The 18,742-nt window shown below is 41.8% G+C and overlaps 1 protein-coding gene across 2 annotated transcripts in view; it reads right to left on the bottom strand.

Moving 5' to 3' along the window:
• The window catches only part of TBCA (tubulin folding cofactor A), a 56,083-nt gene extending 41,144 nt beyond the window's left edge, over positions 1 to 14,939 (bottom strand). Inside the window, exon 1 of one of the 2 annotated variants that reach the window (XM_061620175.1) lies at positions 14,698 to 14,939. In XM_061620175.1, the coding sequence (XP_061476159.1) occupies positions 14,698 to 14,750 (53 nt within the window). In that variant the 5' untranslated portion in view covers positions 14,751 to 14,939. Of the gene's footprint in view, positions 1 to 14,619 lie in introns of both variants that reach the window. The other variant, XM_061620182.1, reaches the window with a different exon arrangement.
• Positions 14,940 to 18,742: the final 3,803 nt, after the last annotated feature.

Below are 18,742 nucleotides of genomic sequence, written 5' to 3'. Positions count from 1 at the left end.
TTTCAGCTCTGTGTTTTTTCAAGTTTCTGACTAGCAATTTGGGAGAAGGAAGAGAGAACAGAATATGAAAGACAGAGAGAAAAGTTGCTCATGCGTGCACACACATCCCAGATCCAGTAAAATGGCTCCTCTGGAAGTTGCATAACTTTTCATCCTCCACTCTCATCAATATCACATCACAGATCGCAACTGTCTCCACTGACTGAAAAGTAAAACACACAGTGCTTTCCAGCACTGTGAAGACACAAAAAAGATGATCCAAGGCACGGATCCTCATAATTTTTACAAGGGATCCTCTCAAATCCATCACCAAACCACAGGTCACCTTTGTTCTGTAATTTGTCCCTTCTGTCATCATTCTATGTAAAAATCATGGAGAACAATGAAAGATTGATGCCTTGGAATTTTGTGCCTTGTTTTTTGTGGTGGTAGCAAGTGCTGGGTCTGTTTTATTTACAGTGTTTTATTTACTGTAAACTTTACTTTATTTGGAGGCACCATATAAAATCATGCAGACAGAACTTTGAATTTTCTTCTAACAAATTTTTGTTATTTAATTGGCTTCAGATGTCTTCTGTTTTAGAGGTGACATTTACTTTTTGTTCCCAAGATGAGGCACTCAATGCAGGTAACCTGAGTATGCTGAATAAAGCTTAATAAGATCTTCAACCTACCTTTCAAAAAAAATAAGGGACAAACCTTTCAGAATCAATACTTCCAACAACACATTTTAACACCACTGATTTATATTGGAGATGGAAGAATAATCAAAAGTTTTCAGAAGACTAAAGTTGCAAATCCTATTCACAGTTATTTAGAAGTAAACCTCAGGGGGACTTAATTCCAAGTAACAATTCACAGAACCAAACTGCACAATTCAAACAATTCCATCTTTGTCCCATCACACAAACTCTTTAGCATTAAGCAAGTTACTTAAGCCATCTTTTACCCATCTGAAAAAAAGTTAACTATTATCAGCTTCTCAAATTAGTTTTGTGAAGGTCATGCAGTCTCTTACCTATAGGAGGGCAAAAAAATCTTCAGGACATCACCAGTAAAACTGGCAACACAAAAATGACATTTTAGAGCCTTATGTGCAGGACCTAGTGTGCTCAAGTCACAGAAGCTGTACCGTATGTGAACCGATAGCAAAAGTACGCTAAAAAGTTAAGTGGAGACTACTATAGAACTTTTCTGACAATAGGAAGGAGGATCTGATTTTGCTTCACGCTATTTCCATCATAACATGTAAATAACCTTACTATTCCATAGCTTACTTATTCCATAGTGGTCTCGGATGTGCGAGTGCAGTCCCCAAACCTTTTGGTGCTGGGAGACTTCAATGTACATTCGGAGGCCAACCTCACTGGGGCACCTCGGGACTTCCTGGAAACCATGGCTTCCTGGGAGCTGCGTCTTATTTCACTGGGGCCTACCCATGTAGCCGGTCATGCACTTGACCTTGTGTTTGTCTCGGGAGAGGAGGGGAGTGATCTGGAAATTGGGGGTACATCCATCACCCCCTTGTCATCGTCAGACCACTATCTGGTGAGAATAGACGTTTCGGTTCCACGAACCCTCCGTGGGGGTGGAGGACCTATTAAGATGGTCCGCCCCAGGCGTCTGATGGATCCAGATGGATTCCTGAATGCGCTTGGGGATTCATTGGAGCATGCACACTGCCACTCAGCTGAGGCCCTGGTGGAGGGGTGGAATATCGCAATCGCCGGGGCATTAGACCAGGTGGCTCCAAAACGCCCTCTCCCCTGAAATAGAGCTCAGTTGGCACCGTGGTTTACCCCACGGTTGTGAGTTCTGAAGCGGGAGGTGAGACGGCTAGAGCGCCGGTGGCGGAAATCTCGCTCTGAAGATAACCGAACACATGCTAGAGCGGTTGCAACAGCCTATCATGTGGCAATAAGGGCAACAAAGAAAGATTTTTTTGCTGCCTCTATTGCATCTGCAGAGTGCTGTCCCAGGAGACTGTTCCAAGTGGTCCGAAGCCTGGTCGGTCCAGTTGCTCCGGAACCAATGGAACATGATAAGGTCTCCTGTGACGAGTTTGCTAAGCACTTTGCGGAGAAAATCGATCGTATTAAGAGTGCTATACTGTACACTGTGAGTGAGCCAGAGGTGACCAGTAAAGCTCCGGTGGTATGGGATCAGTTTCAGCTTCTTCCATCCGAGGAAGTGGACAAGGTGCTTTCAACCTTAAAGCCAACCACCTGCTTACTCGATCCCTGCCCATCATGGCTCATTATGAGCTGTAAAGAGAGACTGGGTGAGAGGATCAAGATGGTGGTAAATACATCACTTCAAGAGGGAGTAATGCCATCAGTACTCAAGGAGGCAATAATAAAACCAATCTTAAAAAAGCCCTCCTTGGATCCTCAAGATCTGAACAACTTTAGCCCAGTCTCAAATTTACCATTCTTAGGCAAGGCGGCTGAACGAGTGGTGGCAAAACAGTTGCAAGCACACTTGGAAGAAGCGGATTATCTAGATCCATTTCAATCGGGCTTCAGGCCTGGACATGGGACTGAAACAGCCTTGGTCGCCTTGGTGGATGATATGAGGAGGGCATGGGATAGGGGTGAATGCACCTTCCTTGTCCTCCTTGATGTCTCAGCGGCTTTTGATACCGTTGACCACGCTATCCTCTTGGACCGCCTGAGGGGATTGGGTATAGGGGGCACTGTATGGCAGTGGTTCCATTCCTTCCTCTCCAATAGGTACCAAAGAGTACCATTGGAGGAGGTTTCGGATCCGTGGCCTCTCACTTGTGGGGTGCCACAGGGTTCTATCCTCTCCCCGATGCTATTTAACATCTATATAAAGCCGCTGGGGGCAATCATCAGGAGATTTGGGCTGCAGTGTCATCAGTATGCGGATGACACGCAGCTCTATCTCTCATTCAAAACTTCACCAAGGTTGGCTGTAGAAACCCTGTCCAAATGCCTGGAGTCGGTGAGTGGCTGGATGGGAAGGAATAAGCTGAAGCTGAATCCAGATAAAACCGAGGTACTGTTTGTGGGAGATAAGAAAAGGTTGGGGGATGTGGACCTGGTGCTCAATGGGGTACGTTTGCCCCTGAAAGACCAGGTCCGCAGCCTGGGGGTTATTTTGGACTCTCAGCTGTCCATGGAGGCTCAAGTCTTGGCTGTGAGCCGGATGGCGCTGTATCAACTCCATCTGATATGGAGGCTGCGCCCCTACCTTCCTATCCATCTACTCCCACCGGTGGTACATGCCCTGGTCACCTCTCGCCTAGACTACTGTAATGCGCTCCACGTAGGGTTACCCTTGAAAACGGTCCGGAAGCTGCAACTGGTACAGAATGCGGCGGCTCGTCTGATTACAGGCAGCCGCCAGCAAGATCACATCACTCCTGTGTTAAAGGAGTTGCACTGGTTACCGGTTGCTTACTGAACCCAATTCAAGGTGTTGGTTCTGACCTTTAAAACCCTATACGGTTTTGGCCCCATCTATCTGAAGGAGCGCCTCCAGCATTGTCAGGGTTGCCGCTCAACAAGATCAGCCTCAGAGGACCTTCTCTCGATCCCACCGGTAAAAACAGCAAGACTGGTGAGGACTAGAGAGAGGGCCTTCTCAATAGTGGCCCCCACCCTATGGAATTCTCTCCCAAATGATCTCCGTCATGCCCCCTCTGAGATGACTTTCCGCCGGACTCTGAAGACTTGGCTCTTCAGGAAAGCTTTTGGGATGGGTTAAGGTTTTATTGTTAGGTTTTTAATGTTTAATGTATCGTTTTATTGTGTACGTCGCCCAGAGTGGCTGGTCAACCAGCCAGATGGGCGACTAATACATTGAATAATAAATAAATAAATAAATATATTTCCCCAATATTTACTAGTATTGAAGCAATAATGATGTATGGCACTACCTACACTCCCTCTCACTATACAGCTTCAAGTGCTTTGGAATTTCTTCTATTGGTGGAGGAAATATTGTATCTTTACACAAAGTCAAACACATAATAGATGTTTATAAATGTTTATTGGAAGGTTCAGGATCTTAGAGAGAAATGGAATAGGGAGTCATAAAGCCTAATAAATGGAAAATTCCTTCAGCATTTATATGTGATTAGAATGTATATTTTATACATGTCAATCTCATTTGGATATCAATTTGAACATATAGACCACCTATATAAATATATGTTTAAATTATAATTTATTGTCTATTTTTTATTTATTGATGTAAGCCAATGTCATTTTATTCTTTTGTTATATTTGCAATAAAGAATGGGGAAAAAGAAAAACTCTCTGCCACCATACAGAAATTCTGCAGAATCATTTTTAGTAATAACTCCAGACCAGCCTTTCCCAACCAGTGTGCCTCCAGATGTTGTTGGACCACAATTCCCATCTTTCCTGACCATTGGCAATGCTGGCTGAGGCTGATGGGAGTTGTGGTCGAACAACATCTGGAGGCACACTGGTTAGGAAAGGCTGCTCTAGACAGTAAAAATTATCATGAGGCATTTGAAATTGTGTGTGTCACCACCAGTTCTCTATACAGGTTCCAAGACTGATTTCACAAATTGCTGTGGACTGAAGTAATTAGCTATGGAAGTTATAGGCACTAATTATTTGTGCTCTTTTAAACCACAGACCATAAAACATTATGCAGTGTGGTAAGTTGCAGAGTTCTTTAGCACATGTCAGTATTTCCACGATCATAGAATGTATGCTAAAGATTCTCAAAAAGCTTTTAGATCTTGTTCATAACGTAATATTGAGAACTTGTGATAGTGTAAAAATAAGGTTCATTCAAATTATTGTCCTTAACCAGTTATCCCCCTTGATCTATCTGAACTACGCAATTAAGATACATCCATTTGTGTTTTAGGATTAAGGTTGTGTGTATCCCTTGGCTGTACACAGTGTAAACACAAATTGGTAGAGGGCTCAAAATTCAAGATCTGGAAGACACATTTAAATATTTAAATAATATATAAATATATATAAATAAATAAATATTTAAATATAAAATATTTTAAAAAGCTAGTTTCCACCCCTATTGAGGTTCTGAAGAAAGGCTTCAAAGTGTGTGGTCAATGACAGTTTAAATCACCAAAGCCAGAAGGGAACTCAGTAAAACCTCCTGTCATTCTGGGCTAGGATTTTAATGTCCTACCTCTCTGCCCATTCTCATGACCAGCAAAAAAACAAATTTATGCAAAGTACAGAAAATTACAAATGTACAGTAGGGCCCCACTCATACGGCAGGTTACATTCCAGGCCCCCACAGAAAAGCGAAAACTGCCAAAAAATGGAGCCCTACTGTATTCCAGCCACTGAGCTCCATCTGACAGCAATCAGCTGGAGCGTGCAAGCTCCCCGCGCTCCAGCTGATCGCGCAGGGAGCTCCAGCAGCTGCGTTCCAGCTGATCACGTGGGGAGCTCCAGCAGCCACGCTCCAGCTGATTGCTGTCAGCCCAAGCGCATGAGTTCCCTGCGCTCCAGCTGGTCAGCTGGAATATGCAATCAGCTGGAGCACAGGAAGCTCCAGCCGCCAAACTCCAGCTGATCAGCTGGGGCGCATGATCAGCTGGGGCACAGTGGCTAGAATACAGTAGGGCCCCAATTTCCGGTGTTTTTCACTTTTCGGCAGGGGCCTGAGGAGCTCCTGCCGCCGCACTCCAGCTGACAGTGATCAGCTGGAGCGCACAAGCTCCTCACACTCCAGCTGATCGCCCCGCTGACACCGCTGTATTAGCGGAACGCCAAAAAGCAAGGCCCTGCTGTACTTAATTTTCATTATATTGTTATTCTCTTGCTCCACTTTCCCAAGCAGTGAGACGTTCTAGGGTCAGTGCTACTCTCATTTTGTAAGTAAAACAATTACATACAAGCAAAGCATATTGGAAGCATTATTTCTAGTAGTGCTTGGAATCTCTGTAGTTTACCCTTCCTTTTTTCCTAACCACCAGAGTGCATCTTTCCTATGGTGGACTCATCTGAGATCAGATACACCTTAAAAATTATATTCTGTAACTCTACTACAAAGGTGCATGTTAAATAATCTGTTAACTCACAATACAATGGTATATCTGTCGACTTCAGAAGTAAGTCTCTTTATATTTAATGGGGCTTCTTGTTGTTTATATGCCTTCAAGTCGATTACGACTTATGGCGACCCTATGAATCAGTGACCTCCAAGAGCATCTGTCATGAACCACCCTGTTCAGATCTTGTAAATTCAGGTCTATGGCTTCCTATATGGAATCAATCCATCTCTTGTTTGGCCTTCCTCTTTTTCTACTCCCTTCTGTCTTTCCCAGCATTATTGTTTTTTCTAGTGAATCATGTCTTCTCATTATGTGTTCAAAGTATGAAAACCTCAGTTTCATCATTTTAGCTTCTAGTGATAGTTCTAGTTTAATTTGTTCTAACACCCAATTATTTGTCTTTTTCGCAGTCCATAGTATGTGCAAAGCTTTCCTCCAACACCACATTTCAAATGAGCTGATTTTTCTCTTATCCGCTTTTTTCACTGTCCAACTTTCACATCCATATATAAAGATTGGGAGTACCATGGTCTGAATGATCCTGACTTTAGTGTTCAGTGATACATCTTTGCATTTGAGGACCTTTTCTAGTTCTCTCATAGCTGCCCTCCCCAGTCCTAGCCTTCTTCTGATTTCTTGACTATTGTCTCCATTTTGGTTAATGACTATGCCAAGGTATTGATAATCTTTGACAAGTTCAATGTCCTCATTGTCAACTGTAAAGTTACATAAATCTTCTGTTGTCATTACTTTAGTCTTTTTGACATTCAGCTGTAGTCCTCCTTTTGTGCTTTCCTCTTTAACTTTCATCAGCATTCGTTTCAAATCATTACTGGTTTCTGCTAAGAGTATGGTATCGTCTGCATATCTGAAGTTAGATATTTCTCCTTCTAATTTTCACACCTCCTTCATCTTGGTCCAATTCTGCATTCTGTATGATATGTTCTGCGTATGGATTAAACAAATAGGGTGATAAAATACACCCGTCTCACCCCCTTTCCAATGTGGAACCAATTGGTTTCTCCATATTCTGTCCTTATAGCAGCCTCTTGTCTAGAGAATAGGTTGCGCATCAGGACAATCAGATGCTGTGGCACCCCCATTTCTTTTAAAGCATTCCATAGTTTTTCATGATCTGCATAGTCAAAGGCTTTGCTGTAATCTATAAAGCACAGGGTGATTTTCTTCTGAAATTCCTTGCTCCGTTCCATTATCCAATGCATGTTTGTGATTTGACCTCTGGTGCCTCTTCCCTTTCTAAATCCAGCTTGGATGTCGGCACTTCTCGCTCCATATATGGTAAGAGCCTTTGTTGTAGAATCTTGAGCATTACATTACTTGCATGGGATATTAAGGCAATAGTTCAATCATTACTGCATTCCCTGGGATCCCCCTTCTTTGGAATTGGGATATATATTGAACGCTTCCAGTCTGTGGGCCATTGTTTAGTTTTCCATATTTCTTGACAGATTTTTAGTCAAAATTTGGACAGATTCAGTCTCAGTAGCTTGCAGCAACTCTATTGGTATGCCATCTGTTCATGGTGATTTGTGTCTTCCAAGTATTTTAAGAGCAGGTTTTACCTCTCATTCTAAAATTTCTGGTTCTTCATCATACCGTTCCTCCATGAATATATCTGTCATCCTGGCATCTCTTTTATAGAGTTCTTCAGTGCCCCCTCCCTGATGGGTTTTCGCCGAGCCTTAAAGACCTGGCTATTCAGGCAGGCCTATGGGATTTTTGAGGGGGATTAGTTTTTATGGAATCTTAACTGAAGATGGTTTTAGTTGAATTGATGGTGATGTTGTGTTTTGCTGATTTATATATTATTTTATACTGTACTTGAATTGTTGTATTGTATTGTTGTACGTCGCCCAGAGTGTCCGTTAACTCAGACAGATGGGCCACTAATAAATAAAATTTTATTTTATTTATTTATTTATTATTGTTTCCATCTTCCTTTTATTTCAGCTCGGTCAGTCAGTGTGTTCTCCTGTTGATTATTCAACATCCCTACTCTTGGTTTAAATTTCCCTTTCATTCCTCTAATCTTGTGGAATAGAACTCTTGTTCTTCCCTTTTTGTTGTCCTCTTCTATTTCTATAAGTAACTATTGTAATAGTTCTCTTTGTCCCTATGTACTAGTCACTGTATTGTTCCATTTAGGGTTCTGACTGTGTTTCTATCTCCTTTTGCTTTTGCTTTCCTTCTCTCTTTAACCATTTGAAGTGTTTCTTCAGTCATCCATTGAGGTCTTTCTCCCCTTTTAACTAGAGGTATTGTCTTTTTGCATTCTTCCCTGATAATGTCTCTGACTTCACTCCATAGTCCTTCTGGTTCTTTGTCAACTAAGTTTAAAGCCTCAAATCTGTTCCTTATTTGATCTTTATATTCTTCTAGGATGTTATTTAAATTGTATTTTGGCATTATGATTGCATTGTTGTTTTTCTTTAGCTTTACTCTGATTTTCGATACGACTAGTTCATGATCTGTACCACAGTCTGCTCCTGGTCCTGTTTGGAACTTCTCCATCTTCTGCTACCAATTATATAATCAATTTGGTTCCTATATTGACCATTTGGTGATGTCCACGTGTACAGTCGTCTTTCCGGTTGCTCAAAAAATGTGTTCGCAAGAAACAAATTATTGGCTTCACAGAATTCAATAAGGCTTTCTTCTGCTGCTTCATTTCTGTCTTCTAAGCCCCATCTCCCTACAATTCCTAGTTCTTCTGTTCCTTACTTTTGCATTCCAGTCCCCCATGATTATCAGCACATTCGACTCCACAGCCCTGGTTGCCTGACTGAAAATGTCCCATTCCTGTCCATTTTAATTCACTCACACCAAGTATTGTAATGTTGATACATTCCATTTCTTGCCTGAAAATTTCTAACTTTCCCTGGTTCATGCTTCTCACATTCCATGTTCCTATTGTGTGTGTCGTACAACTCCGGACTCTCGCATCTCTGCGCATCATCTTTTGGGCTTTCTTTTGGCTTTGACCCAGTTGCATCATTAGTCACAGGGCTACTTATACTTGTCCTTTGTTCTTTCCCATTCTTTATTTCCCGTTTATTTATTTATTTCTCAATTTACTTCCTGGTAAGTGGGTATAGGATGACAGTCTAGGCTTTGGTGTAGGATTGGCATTAGGGAAAACAGGGTTATTGTGCCTTTGACAGCTGCATTGTCCTGGCCAACCCCATTGGATTCAGACTCAGATTCACTGGTGTGTTTTTCTCCATTAGGCTTAATATGGAATTTCTGCTTAAAACGTTTCATCCATCAGCTTACACAGGTTACACAGGATTCTGCATCTCTACACAGCAGTACGGAGCATGACTACTCGAGCTCAGATGTTGTTGCAGCAACCAGACATACCTCTCAAGACCTTTTAAGAAGGCTGAGGATGGGCTCTCTATTTGCTTGGGGAAGGTGTTTCTGAATGGAACAGAATGGATTAGCGTAGGTGCTCCTACAAACAGGGTGGAGAATGAGCGCTAATTGTGCCTGTCTGCACATCCGCCGGTACATCCTTGATGATGGGGGCAGATGCAGGTCAGACAGATCTTCCTCAAACACTGTCTCTGGTCCAGCCCCCAAATCCCCTCCTCAAGTGGCGTTGGCAGCGTTGGCTGGGGAACAGGGGCCAGCTCGTCAGATAGCAGAGTTTCTTTAGTTGGAACTGAAACTAAAGGGGCAGAGCCATCACTGTCTAACATGCTGAAGCCTTCTCCTATTTCAACCTCCTGCCTCTATAACCCACTGGATCCCTTCCCCAGGGTCCCAGATCCCCTCCTCCTCTTCCTTATCACTCCAGGAGCACTCTGCAGAGCCCATGACATGTAACTTCATAATCAGGAAAAGCAGGATATACCTGACTTGCCATGGTAAACATGGGAAGGGGGCAGAGAAGCAGCAGTAACTGTATTTTTCCTAATGTTGTGTTATGCCATGTCCCCATGGCAGACATTTTGTGACTGGCATACTCAGCATTCTCTCATAATTTGAAATGTGCCTCCTGGTCCCAAAAAGTTGGTGACCCCTGATATATACTCCTACAGCAAACAAAAAATCCTCTGACTTCTGTATTAGATTTCTAGAGAATAGCTTTTGTTCTACCCTTGTCATTTCTTAGTTTAGCTAACTCCTAAACTCTCAGTTTTTTTGTTTCAAACTATTGCACTGGGTGATAATGTAGGCAAATCATAGCAGTTGACACATTTGCAAAAATCAAAATTGCCAAATTCACAATAGACAGATTACCAAAATTAACTTCTCTTTAAAAAAATCCTAATGCAGAGTACACATTGATCAGTATACATATGTCCATTATCATAATGCAATTAACTTTTGAATTAATATTTGAAAAATGTTACAAAATCCCAGGACACAGAAACTATGGCTAAGCCATTATTTTAAATTGTAAACTGCACTGAGTACAATGGCAGAAAGACAATATATACATGCAATAAACAAATACTTGTATATATATATATGTTCATTTATTTGCAAGTTCCTATTCAGTCCTTTGATAAAAATTGTCAGGGCAACATACAACAAAACAGTCAACAGCACATATAAAACAGCAGAAGCAGTAATTAAGATAAGGCCATAAGTTTCAATGAAACATATAAAGCCAAGTTAACCTACATTGTATGTTGAAGAACCTGAGCTAGAGATGTGAAGGACCAGGAAGAAACTGGGTTCCCCTCCCATGTTTTTTTTCAGCCCCGAGGACTTTGAATCTATTTTTTCCAATGGAAAAAAATGAAATTTTCTGTTTTGGAACAAGTGAAATGCTTTTCCCCCACACTCAAAATGTGTAGTATATAATGTAAGCCTATCTACAACAAACATGGCCAACATGGTGCATGCCAGATGTTGGCCTCCAACTCGCATCAGCCCTACTCAGCATGTCCACTGACGGTATGCAAACAGCTTTATCAGCAACACCTGGAAGGGACCAGTTTGGCTACCAGTGATCTATAGCATTAAAGAATTATAACTTCTGCATATACTGCAGGCCAGGCATAGCGAAGCTCCGACCCTAATGGAGTCCGGTGACAATCCGAATTTGGCCCATGAGGCCATTTCCACCAAGCCGTGCCCACCTGCCCCATATCTGGCATACATTATCTCAGGTGTGGGTTTTAAACAGAGTGGATATTATTTCTGAGTAAACCTGGATATGCTTGCAAAGTTCATAAATATGCCAAGTAGTATAATTTTATATGCTGTTATTTTTCATGTATTTTATGTTGTTAAAGCAGTAAGATTTGATAAAAAAGTAAATACTGCATATATTTCAATTTCCCCCAAAATTTCCTCCCCGCAAAAGGAATCCCCCTCCCCAAAGAAAATAAAAAGTTCTTTGCTGGTGCTGAAATAAAATTGGCACCAAGCAAGCCACTCCAGGAGAGCATTCTACAGACTGAATGCCATAACCCAAAAGATTCTCTTCCCTGTCATCATCCACCTCAATTCAGACAGCAGGAGCACACAGAAGAGGGCATCAGATGAGTTTAGGCAGGCTCAGCAGCAGAAGCTAGTCCTTCAGGTTTCCAAGTGAAGGCTGTTTCGCTTCTGTACTTAAAAAAAAACAGTAGCCACATACATTCCTGAAGCCATTTCATGTCACTTTTGAAATTCCCTGAACTTTCAGACTGTCTACAGTGCACCATTATTTTGCCTGAGATTCTGTTGTGCACCGCCCTGAGAGCCTTTTGGTTGTGGGCGGTACAGAAATCGAATAAAATAAATAAATAAAATAAATAAATAAAATTCTTGTATAAAATGTTCTGTAAGCCATTATGCTTGCTTCCTTCTACTGGAAAACAACTAAGACATGTATTTGGGGGACTCTGTAGGCAAATAAAAGTAAATTAATTTATTTAAAAAATCCCAAAACACCCTGTCCTTTCCCCCTAAACTGTATCCTGAAACTTTTACCCCTATGTGCTGCAAACAGCACTACAAATCTCCTGTTCCAGGCTGGCTCAAACCCTGATGAGAAACACTCCTGTCAGGAACTGGGGATGCACTGCAACACTTCATTGCAGGTCTTTACTTGTGTCTTCCTGTTAACAGTATTACAACATGTTAACATTTTATATAAACAAACACTTTGGCTGTCGACCACACGCTACTGCCATGCTAACAGTGTACCAAGTAAAAATTTGAAAACAAAACAAAAAACCTTCATGGATTTGCCCTAAGTTTAATATAGTGTTCTGATGCACTGGGTGCCGAAACAAATGGAATTTATTATATTTTAATGCAGTGGTTCCCAAATCTTTTCCCCTATGGACCACCTGAAAACTGCTGTAGATCTTGGCAGACCACTCAATGATTATTCTGTCTGTTGGACCAATTGTAATGTGCTGTGCTAGATGCTGCATGATTTATATTGTATTTTTAGACATGCCATAGACCACCTGAATCAAGCTCGCAGACAACTGGTGGTCCATGGACATTTTGGGAACCCCTGTTCTAATGCATCTCTAATTCTATGATGCATCATATTAAAATGAAGGACACTTGGCAACCCTAAGAAAATACTAGTTACTCTCTTTCAGTCAAAGCTACTTGAGCATTAAGTTGGTTTGGTGGAATCAGGTGTTTTTTCATACGTGGAACAAGAACATAAATATACGTGTGACAGCAAACACATTGCCTATTTGGTTTTACATAAACAGTAATTACATGACTGGGCCTTGAACCAGTCTTCAGAGGTGGGACTCCAATTAGAAACACAGTAGTACTATGACAGCCAGTGTGGTGTAGTGGTTAGTGTTGGACTACGACCTGGGAGAACAGGGTTTGAATCCCCACACAGCCATAAAGCTCACTGGGTGACCTTGGGCCAGTCACTGCCTCTCAGCCGCAGAGGAAGGCAATGCTAAACCCCCTCTGAATACCACTTACCATGAAAACCCTATTCATAGGGTCGCCATAAGTCGGGATCGACCTGAAGGCAGTCCATTTCCATTTTCAGTCTGCACTAAAGAAAAAGGGTCCTGGGTAGTACATGAGTCGAGAGCCGAGTCAGCATCTCCCACTCTTCAGCAGTGTGGTTATCAGATCAAAATCTCAAAATTGACCAACCTCACCCCCATTACTAGCATACAACAGAAGTTGCAGCCAGTGATTGCTGTTCTTTGCCACTGAGATGAGGTTTTCAAAAACAATGAATGTTCATTATTTTTCTATGGATTTGTGATATTCTGAAATGAGGGATAAGTCTTAAATAAGGTGCCTCTATTCATCTTTCCCACTATTCACCTGGGCACATACAATCAAGATTAATCTAGACTGGTTTCCTTTAATAAATATAACTACCTCTATATTTCTATATCAAGATAAAACTAATTCACACATATATGTAGATAGTATGTTCTGACAGTTTCACAAATCTAAATGATCTTGATGCTACCATTTTATAGGACTGCTTAAGCAAAAAGTCATCAGACGAGGGTGGACATATTTGCCACATGGTGCACATTTGTGTCTCAAACTACCTTTGTGTGGAGTTCTTGAATCGGTGACTGTGACCAAAAAACAGAAATGGCCATTATTTCATGTTAAGTAATCCAGATAAAAAATATGCATTCTTAAACAAGAATTCCTTGCAGGCACTCCAGTGCTTTGTTTGTACACAACACACTTCTTTAACCCAGATTATTCATTTTGAGGTAACTTGTGCTCTCTGATTCCACCTATAACACTAACACAATTTATATCATCAGTCTTTAAGAAATAAGCCTTTTAAGGCACCACTTCACTTCTGATGGGACAGGAATTAAGACTACTTGGCAGCCACAACACTGACCTAGAGGTTATACCTCCTAATCCTACACACCTGCAGGATTTTTTTTGGGGGGGGCCCTGTAGCTATGAGAGGGAAAGTGCTACATATGCTCAGTGTCATTACTATTTACCTTATGCTGAAAACAGCTCCTGGGGTTGAGAGGTCAATATACATATTGAGGGGGATAGTAGTTAAAGTGCCAGAACTTGGCAGATCTAGGCTCAACCCCCACCCACCCAGTCAGATGTCCATTTCTTAACCTTGCCCCCAATGGACTTCAATTGGTGTGCTGCGACCCAATATGGGATTTGCCTGTCTCAAGGTGGGTCCCAAACAGGAGTCCTACCACTATGGAAGTATTTTGTTGATTAATTGATTCACTTCCCATGAGGCATCCTTAAGTTATTTACAGTACAGTAACATATATAAGAGAGTTACATATATATAAAAACTGTTTCATATGGGAGGAAAGGTTAAGAAATGAGTCCGCAAATGCATTTGGGTTAAAAGTGGGTCCCAAATCTGAAAAAGCTGAGGACCATTGCCCTAACCCACTTCAGGTGGTGATCAAATGGGCCGATGACACTGTTCTTCTGGACACCTTGGATGAAGAACGGCATACCACACACGCAACGCTTCAATCTTACGTAATCCTGGCCTTGAGCTGATGCACTTCGACAGCTAACGCTAGGATGACACAGCAACTCGTTCCCTTAGGGACATGCTCCTCCTCCTCCCTCAGTCATACCTCACCCTTTGGGTCAAGACCACTCACCTCCCAGGCTCCCTTCCGCTCACGCCGCCCGATGAAGGGCGCATAAGGCAGCCAAGGCCTGGACCATCGGATACTCACCGCTTTACTACTCCCGTTTTTATTTTGATCTGCCTGAGGCGAGGGTCTGCCATGGCGCGGACTCGGAGGGGCGAAGGCGGAGGAGGAGGATCGCGAGCGGCAGAAACGGAACGCCCAACAGAAGACAACAACGGTAAAACAGCAAGACAGCAGCTCACGCACTACACAGAAAAGTATGCACATGCGCGACACAAACCCCCTCACTCTCACTCCTAAGTAAGCTCCGCCTCCAAGTGGACTGTACCACTACGGAAGAGGGGTGCAGGGAGAAGTAAAGGAAGGGACAGATCTGGGAAAATAAATCTCTTTCCACCACTAGTTATTTCGCTGCTTCAAGTCCTGTCCTGTCTAGATAAGGAAAGAGGCTGTTATCGCTATAACCCTGCCGTAAATATGCCTGCTCCAAATTTGCCGGGCAGTTTACTGTTGCTAGAGAAGAGGGAGCGCCTTATTTTAGGCATGCGCCACTAGCGGTACAAATTCCAAGAAAAAACATGCTCTTTCGCTTCTTTTTTCATCTGCTCTTCTGTGTTAGACTGGCGTTAATAAGCTAGTTTCTGCCCATAGGCCTAACACAGATAACACCCCTATAAAAATGACTGCAGCTTCAATTCCAAAATAATAATAATAATAATAATAATATTACTACTACTACTACTATTAGTACTGCTACCTGCCTTTCAGCAGCAGGTCCCAGGGCAGATTACAGTGGTTTAAAACTCAATGTGTTAAAAACAAAACAGATAAGTCTATTTCAAACAAACTTAAGTGCTTCAGATAAAAATAAATTACATGACAATAATCCAACAACAATGATAATTGTGTTCAGGATTTTGTTGACATTGTATCTTCATTCTATTTCCAACTTTTGTAAACCATCCACCCAGGCAGAAGGGTAGCATAAAAACTGAATAAATAAATAGGGTCTTTATGCAAAAGTTAACTCGCATATGACACGCTAACAGTGCACAAGCCTATATATGTCTACTCAGAAGTAAATGCTGTTGAGTTCAATGGAGTGTATTCCCAAGGTAAGGTGAGCATAGGATAGCAGCTACAGAAGTAAGCCTAACTAAATGGCACTTACTCCTGAGTAAGTACAGTACAGGATTGCACTGTAAACTATTAATAATGCAGTCAAAACAAAACAGCCACCACTTTTGTTGTTTTTAGTGTACCAAATTTAACTTAACCCATTTCTTTATGAGATGTTGCACTTTCCTCAGAAATTCCTCTTAAATAGTGCAAAGCCCAAAAGGGATAAATTTCAGATTAATATTTCCTAACATTATTGTTGTTGCTCAGGGGTTTTCTTCCTAATTATCAAGGCCATATTCACACATATAGGCATTTCAGTTTAGAAACCCATTGCAAGTTCTTAATACTCTTTAATTCCTGGACAATTCACACTGACGAATGGGTCACTGGTAGATCTCATGCAGCGCAATCCTATGCATGCTTACTTGGAAGTAATCCCAGTGTGTTCAGTAAAACTTACTCTCAGGTATGTGTTTGAAGGGCTGCAGCTATGCAGAGCAGTCCAATACTCTGCTCATTTGGGGGTCCATTTAAACTGTTGCATCGTTGGTGCAACTTGTGTGGGATTATGCTCTGAATGAGGCAACATATATACAGAAGACTGTCTGTAGTGGCCTCTGCTTCTCAAAGGCAGGTCTGTATGGTACCACCTGTGACTGGAAAACACCTTTCCAGCTCATACTGTGCCTATGCTCACAATAAGCTTGTGAGGTGCCACCAGTTACTCACTCTTGCAATAGCCTTGGTTCCTCCTCTTCCCTACTACAGACAAAAGCAGCTGAGTCCAAAGCAAAAAACAAAAATTTGGCCTATTCTGCCTTTTTGAACTAGGGTGATTCCAGATGGGGACTTAATATTGTAAATGTAACATTCAGGTATTGCAAATGGGACATTAGCAGCAGGTGTGTTTTTTTTTTTTAAATCAGATTTCCCCCAGAAAGGTAAATCCATATTACATGGGGAGAAATACAGGATGGCATTTTGATAACAACAACGTCATGTAGATGCTGCAAAAAAAAACTTGTATGGAAGAGCCCCAGTCTCAGAATAAACACCCACCTGGAGATACCCCCAGAGTCCAGAAAAAAGGCCTGTAGAGACATCTGCAAAGCTGCTGCTTCAGTAAGAAAATGTGCATAACATTTGCCATTAAAATGCTTGAAAAGGGCTTTAAAATAAAAAGGAGCAGGCATGTGGGATTCTAGTTCAAAGAGGAACTCCTGTTTGAAGAGAAACAAAACAGAAGATTGCTTGAGCCCCTTGGCTGGGGTTGATTTGGTGCCTCAGATAAAAGTTGTCGGCCATCTGTAATTTAGATGAAATACAGGTTTTGCAAGCATTGCGCGCAGCAGTCACTTTCCTGCGCTGCATATATTCTGCGGGGGGGGGGGAGTCATAAGGACATAAGAACAGCCCTGCTGGTTCAGACCAAACTCTATCTAGTACAGCAGGGGGTAACCAACATGGTGCCCTTCAGATGTTGTTGGACTCCAGCTCCCATCAGCCCCAGCCAGCATGGCCAATAGTCAGGGATGATGGGAGTTATAGTTCAGTTACATCTGGAAGTCACCACATTGGCTACCCCTGTAGTACAGCATCCACAGGGGCCAATGGCTCTGGGAAACCCACAAACAGGACATGAGGGCAAGAGCCCTTTCCTGCTATTGTTCCCAGCTGGGTATCCAGAGGCATGCTACCTCTGATCCTAGAGCCCTAATGACTTTAAGCCATTGATAACCTTATCCTCCATGAATTTGCTTAATTCCCTACTTTACAGAACTGTTTTAGCAAATGCCTTGAGTACTCTACAGCAGGCATGGACAGACTTCAGGCTCACAGAATCTGCTATGCCCCTTCCTTTTTTCACTAGTATTCTGGTTTTAATTGGAACCAGGCGCAAAGTCGTGGTGGGGATCAATTTATTCATTTAGATAGATAGATAGATAGATAGATAGATAGATAGATAGATAGATAGATAGATAGATAGATAGATAGATAGATAGATAGATATCTTTCAGTCCCACAAAAGAGCTCTCCAAGAAGTTTAAATACCTACTGCATCCCACAAAGCATATACTGGAGTATCTATAAATACAAATACAAATCTATATCTTAGTTACTACAGATCAAGGATTCTGTTATCCTAATTTAGGTGGGGGAAAGCCTTTTTGGTTGTTGCTATTCTTAAATAATTGGGAGTCAGAAGCTGTTGTTAATCTACTTTGAATTATCCAATGATATACCAGCAAATTCCAATCTCCCTTCTTCCCACCCTTCTCTGAAGCACTATAAAGCTGCTATATATTACTTAGCTACCTATACTGTATAGTAATTTGCAATAATCATGATTGTGAAACCAGCAGAGCATCAGAGGTTGTGCCTTTCAGTCTTTTCCATATATATTGAAATTATGCTCACCTTTTCTTTGCCTTTCGTTCCCCTCTTAGTCAGAGCTTTCCTGATAGAAACATCTAGGACTGTAATCATGGAAACGTTATCCTAACATGATCCTCAAAATGATTTCCCAGTGCACAGCAAGACAAAATGGCAGTATAGCCTAGCACTCCTCTCCTTTACCAGAAATTCTCCACTGAATTAAAACCTGCATTCTGAAAACAGGCATAAGAATATTAAAAGAGGCCTGCTGTTTCTCACATAATGCAAAACCATGGTTTATTAAATTGTGGCTTAGCTAGCATTGTGGGTTTACAGCCCAGCATCTTAACTATGATTTGTTTACTGCCAACAGACCACAGTCTGAAGTAAAAGTTTGTTGCTGACTTCTGAACCTTTGATCTAATTATGGCTTCGTATTATGTATGAACTCAGCAGCTTCCTTAACCATGGTTTATTTGACCACCCCATCCCAGACCTTCACCAAAGTACACAGGCACAAGCCAAGAACAGCTGAGAAACAAAGCATGGTTTGTTTGATCATCTATGGGACAACTTGTGAGTAACTCATGGTTTATTAAACAAAGCATAGTTTAAATAAACTATGGCATAG

This window comes from Rhineura floridana, chromosome 1 (genome assembly GCF_030035675.1).
Source record: "Rhineura floridana isolate rRhiFlo1 chromosome 1, rRhiFlo1.hap2, whole genome shotgun sequence".
NCBI lineage: Eukaryota > Metazoa > Chordata > Lepidosauria > Squamata > Rhineuridae > Rhineura > Rhineura floridana.
This window is presented reverse-complemented; position numbering and strand designations above follow the sequence as displayed.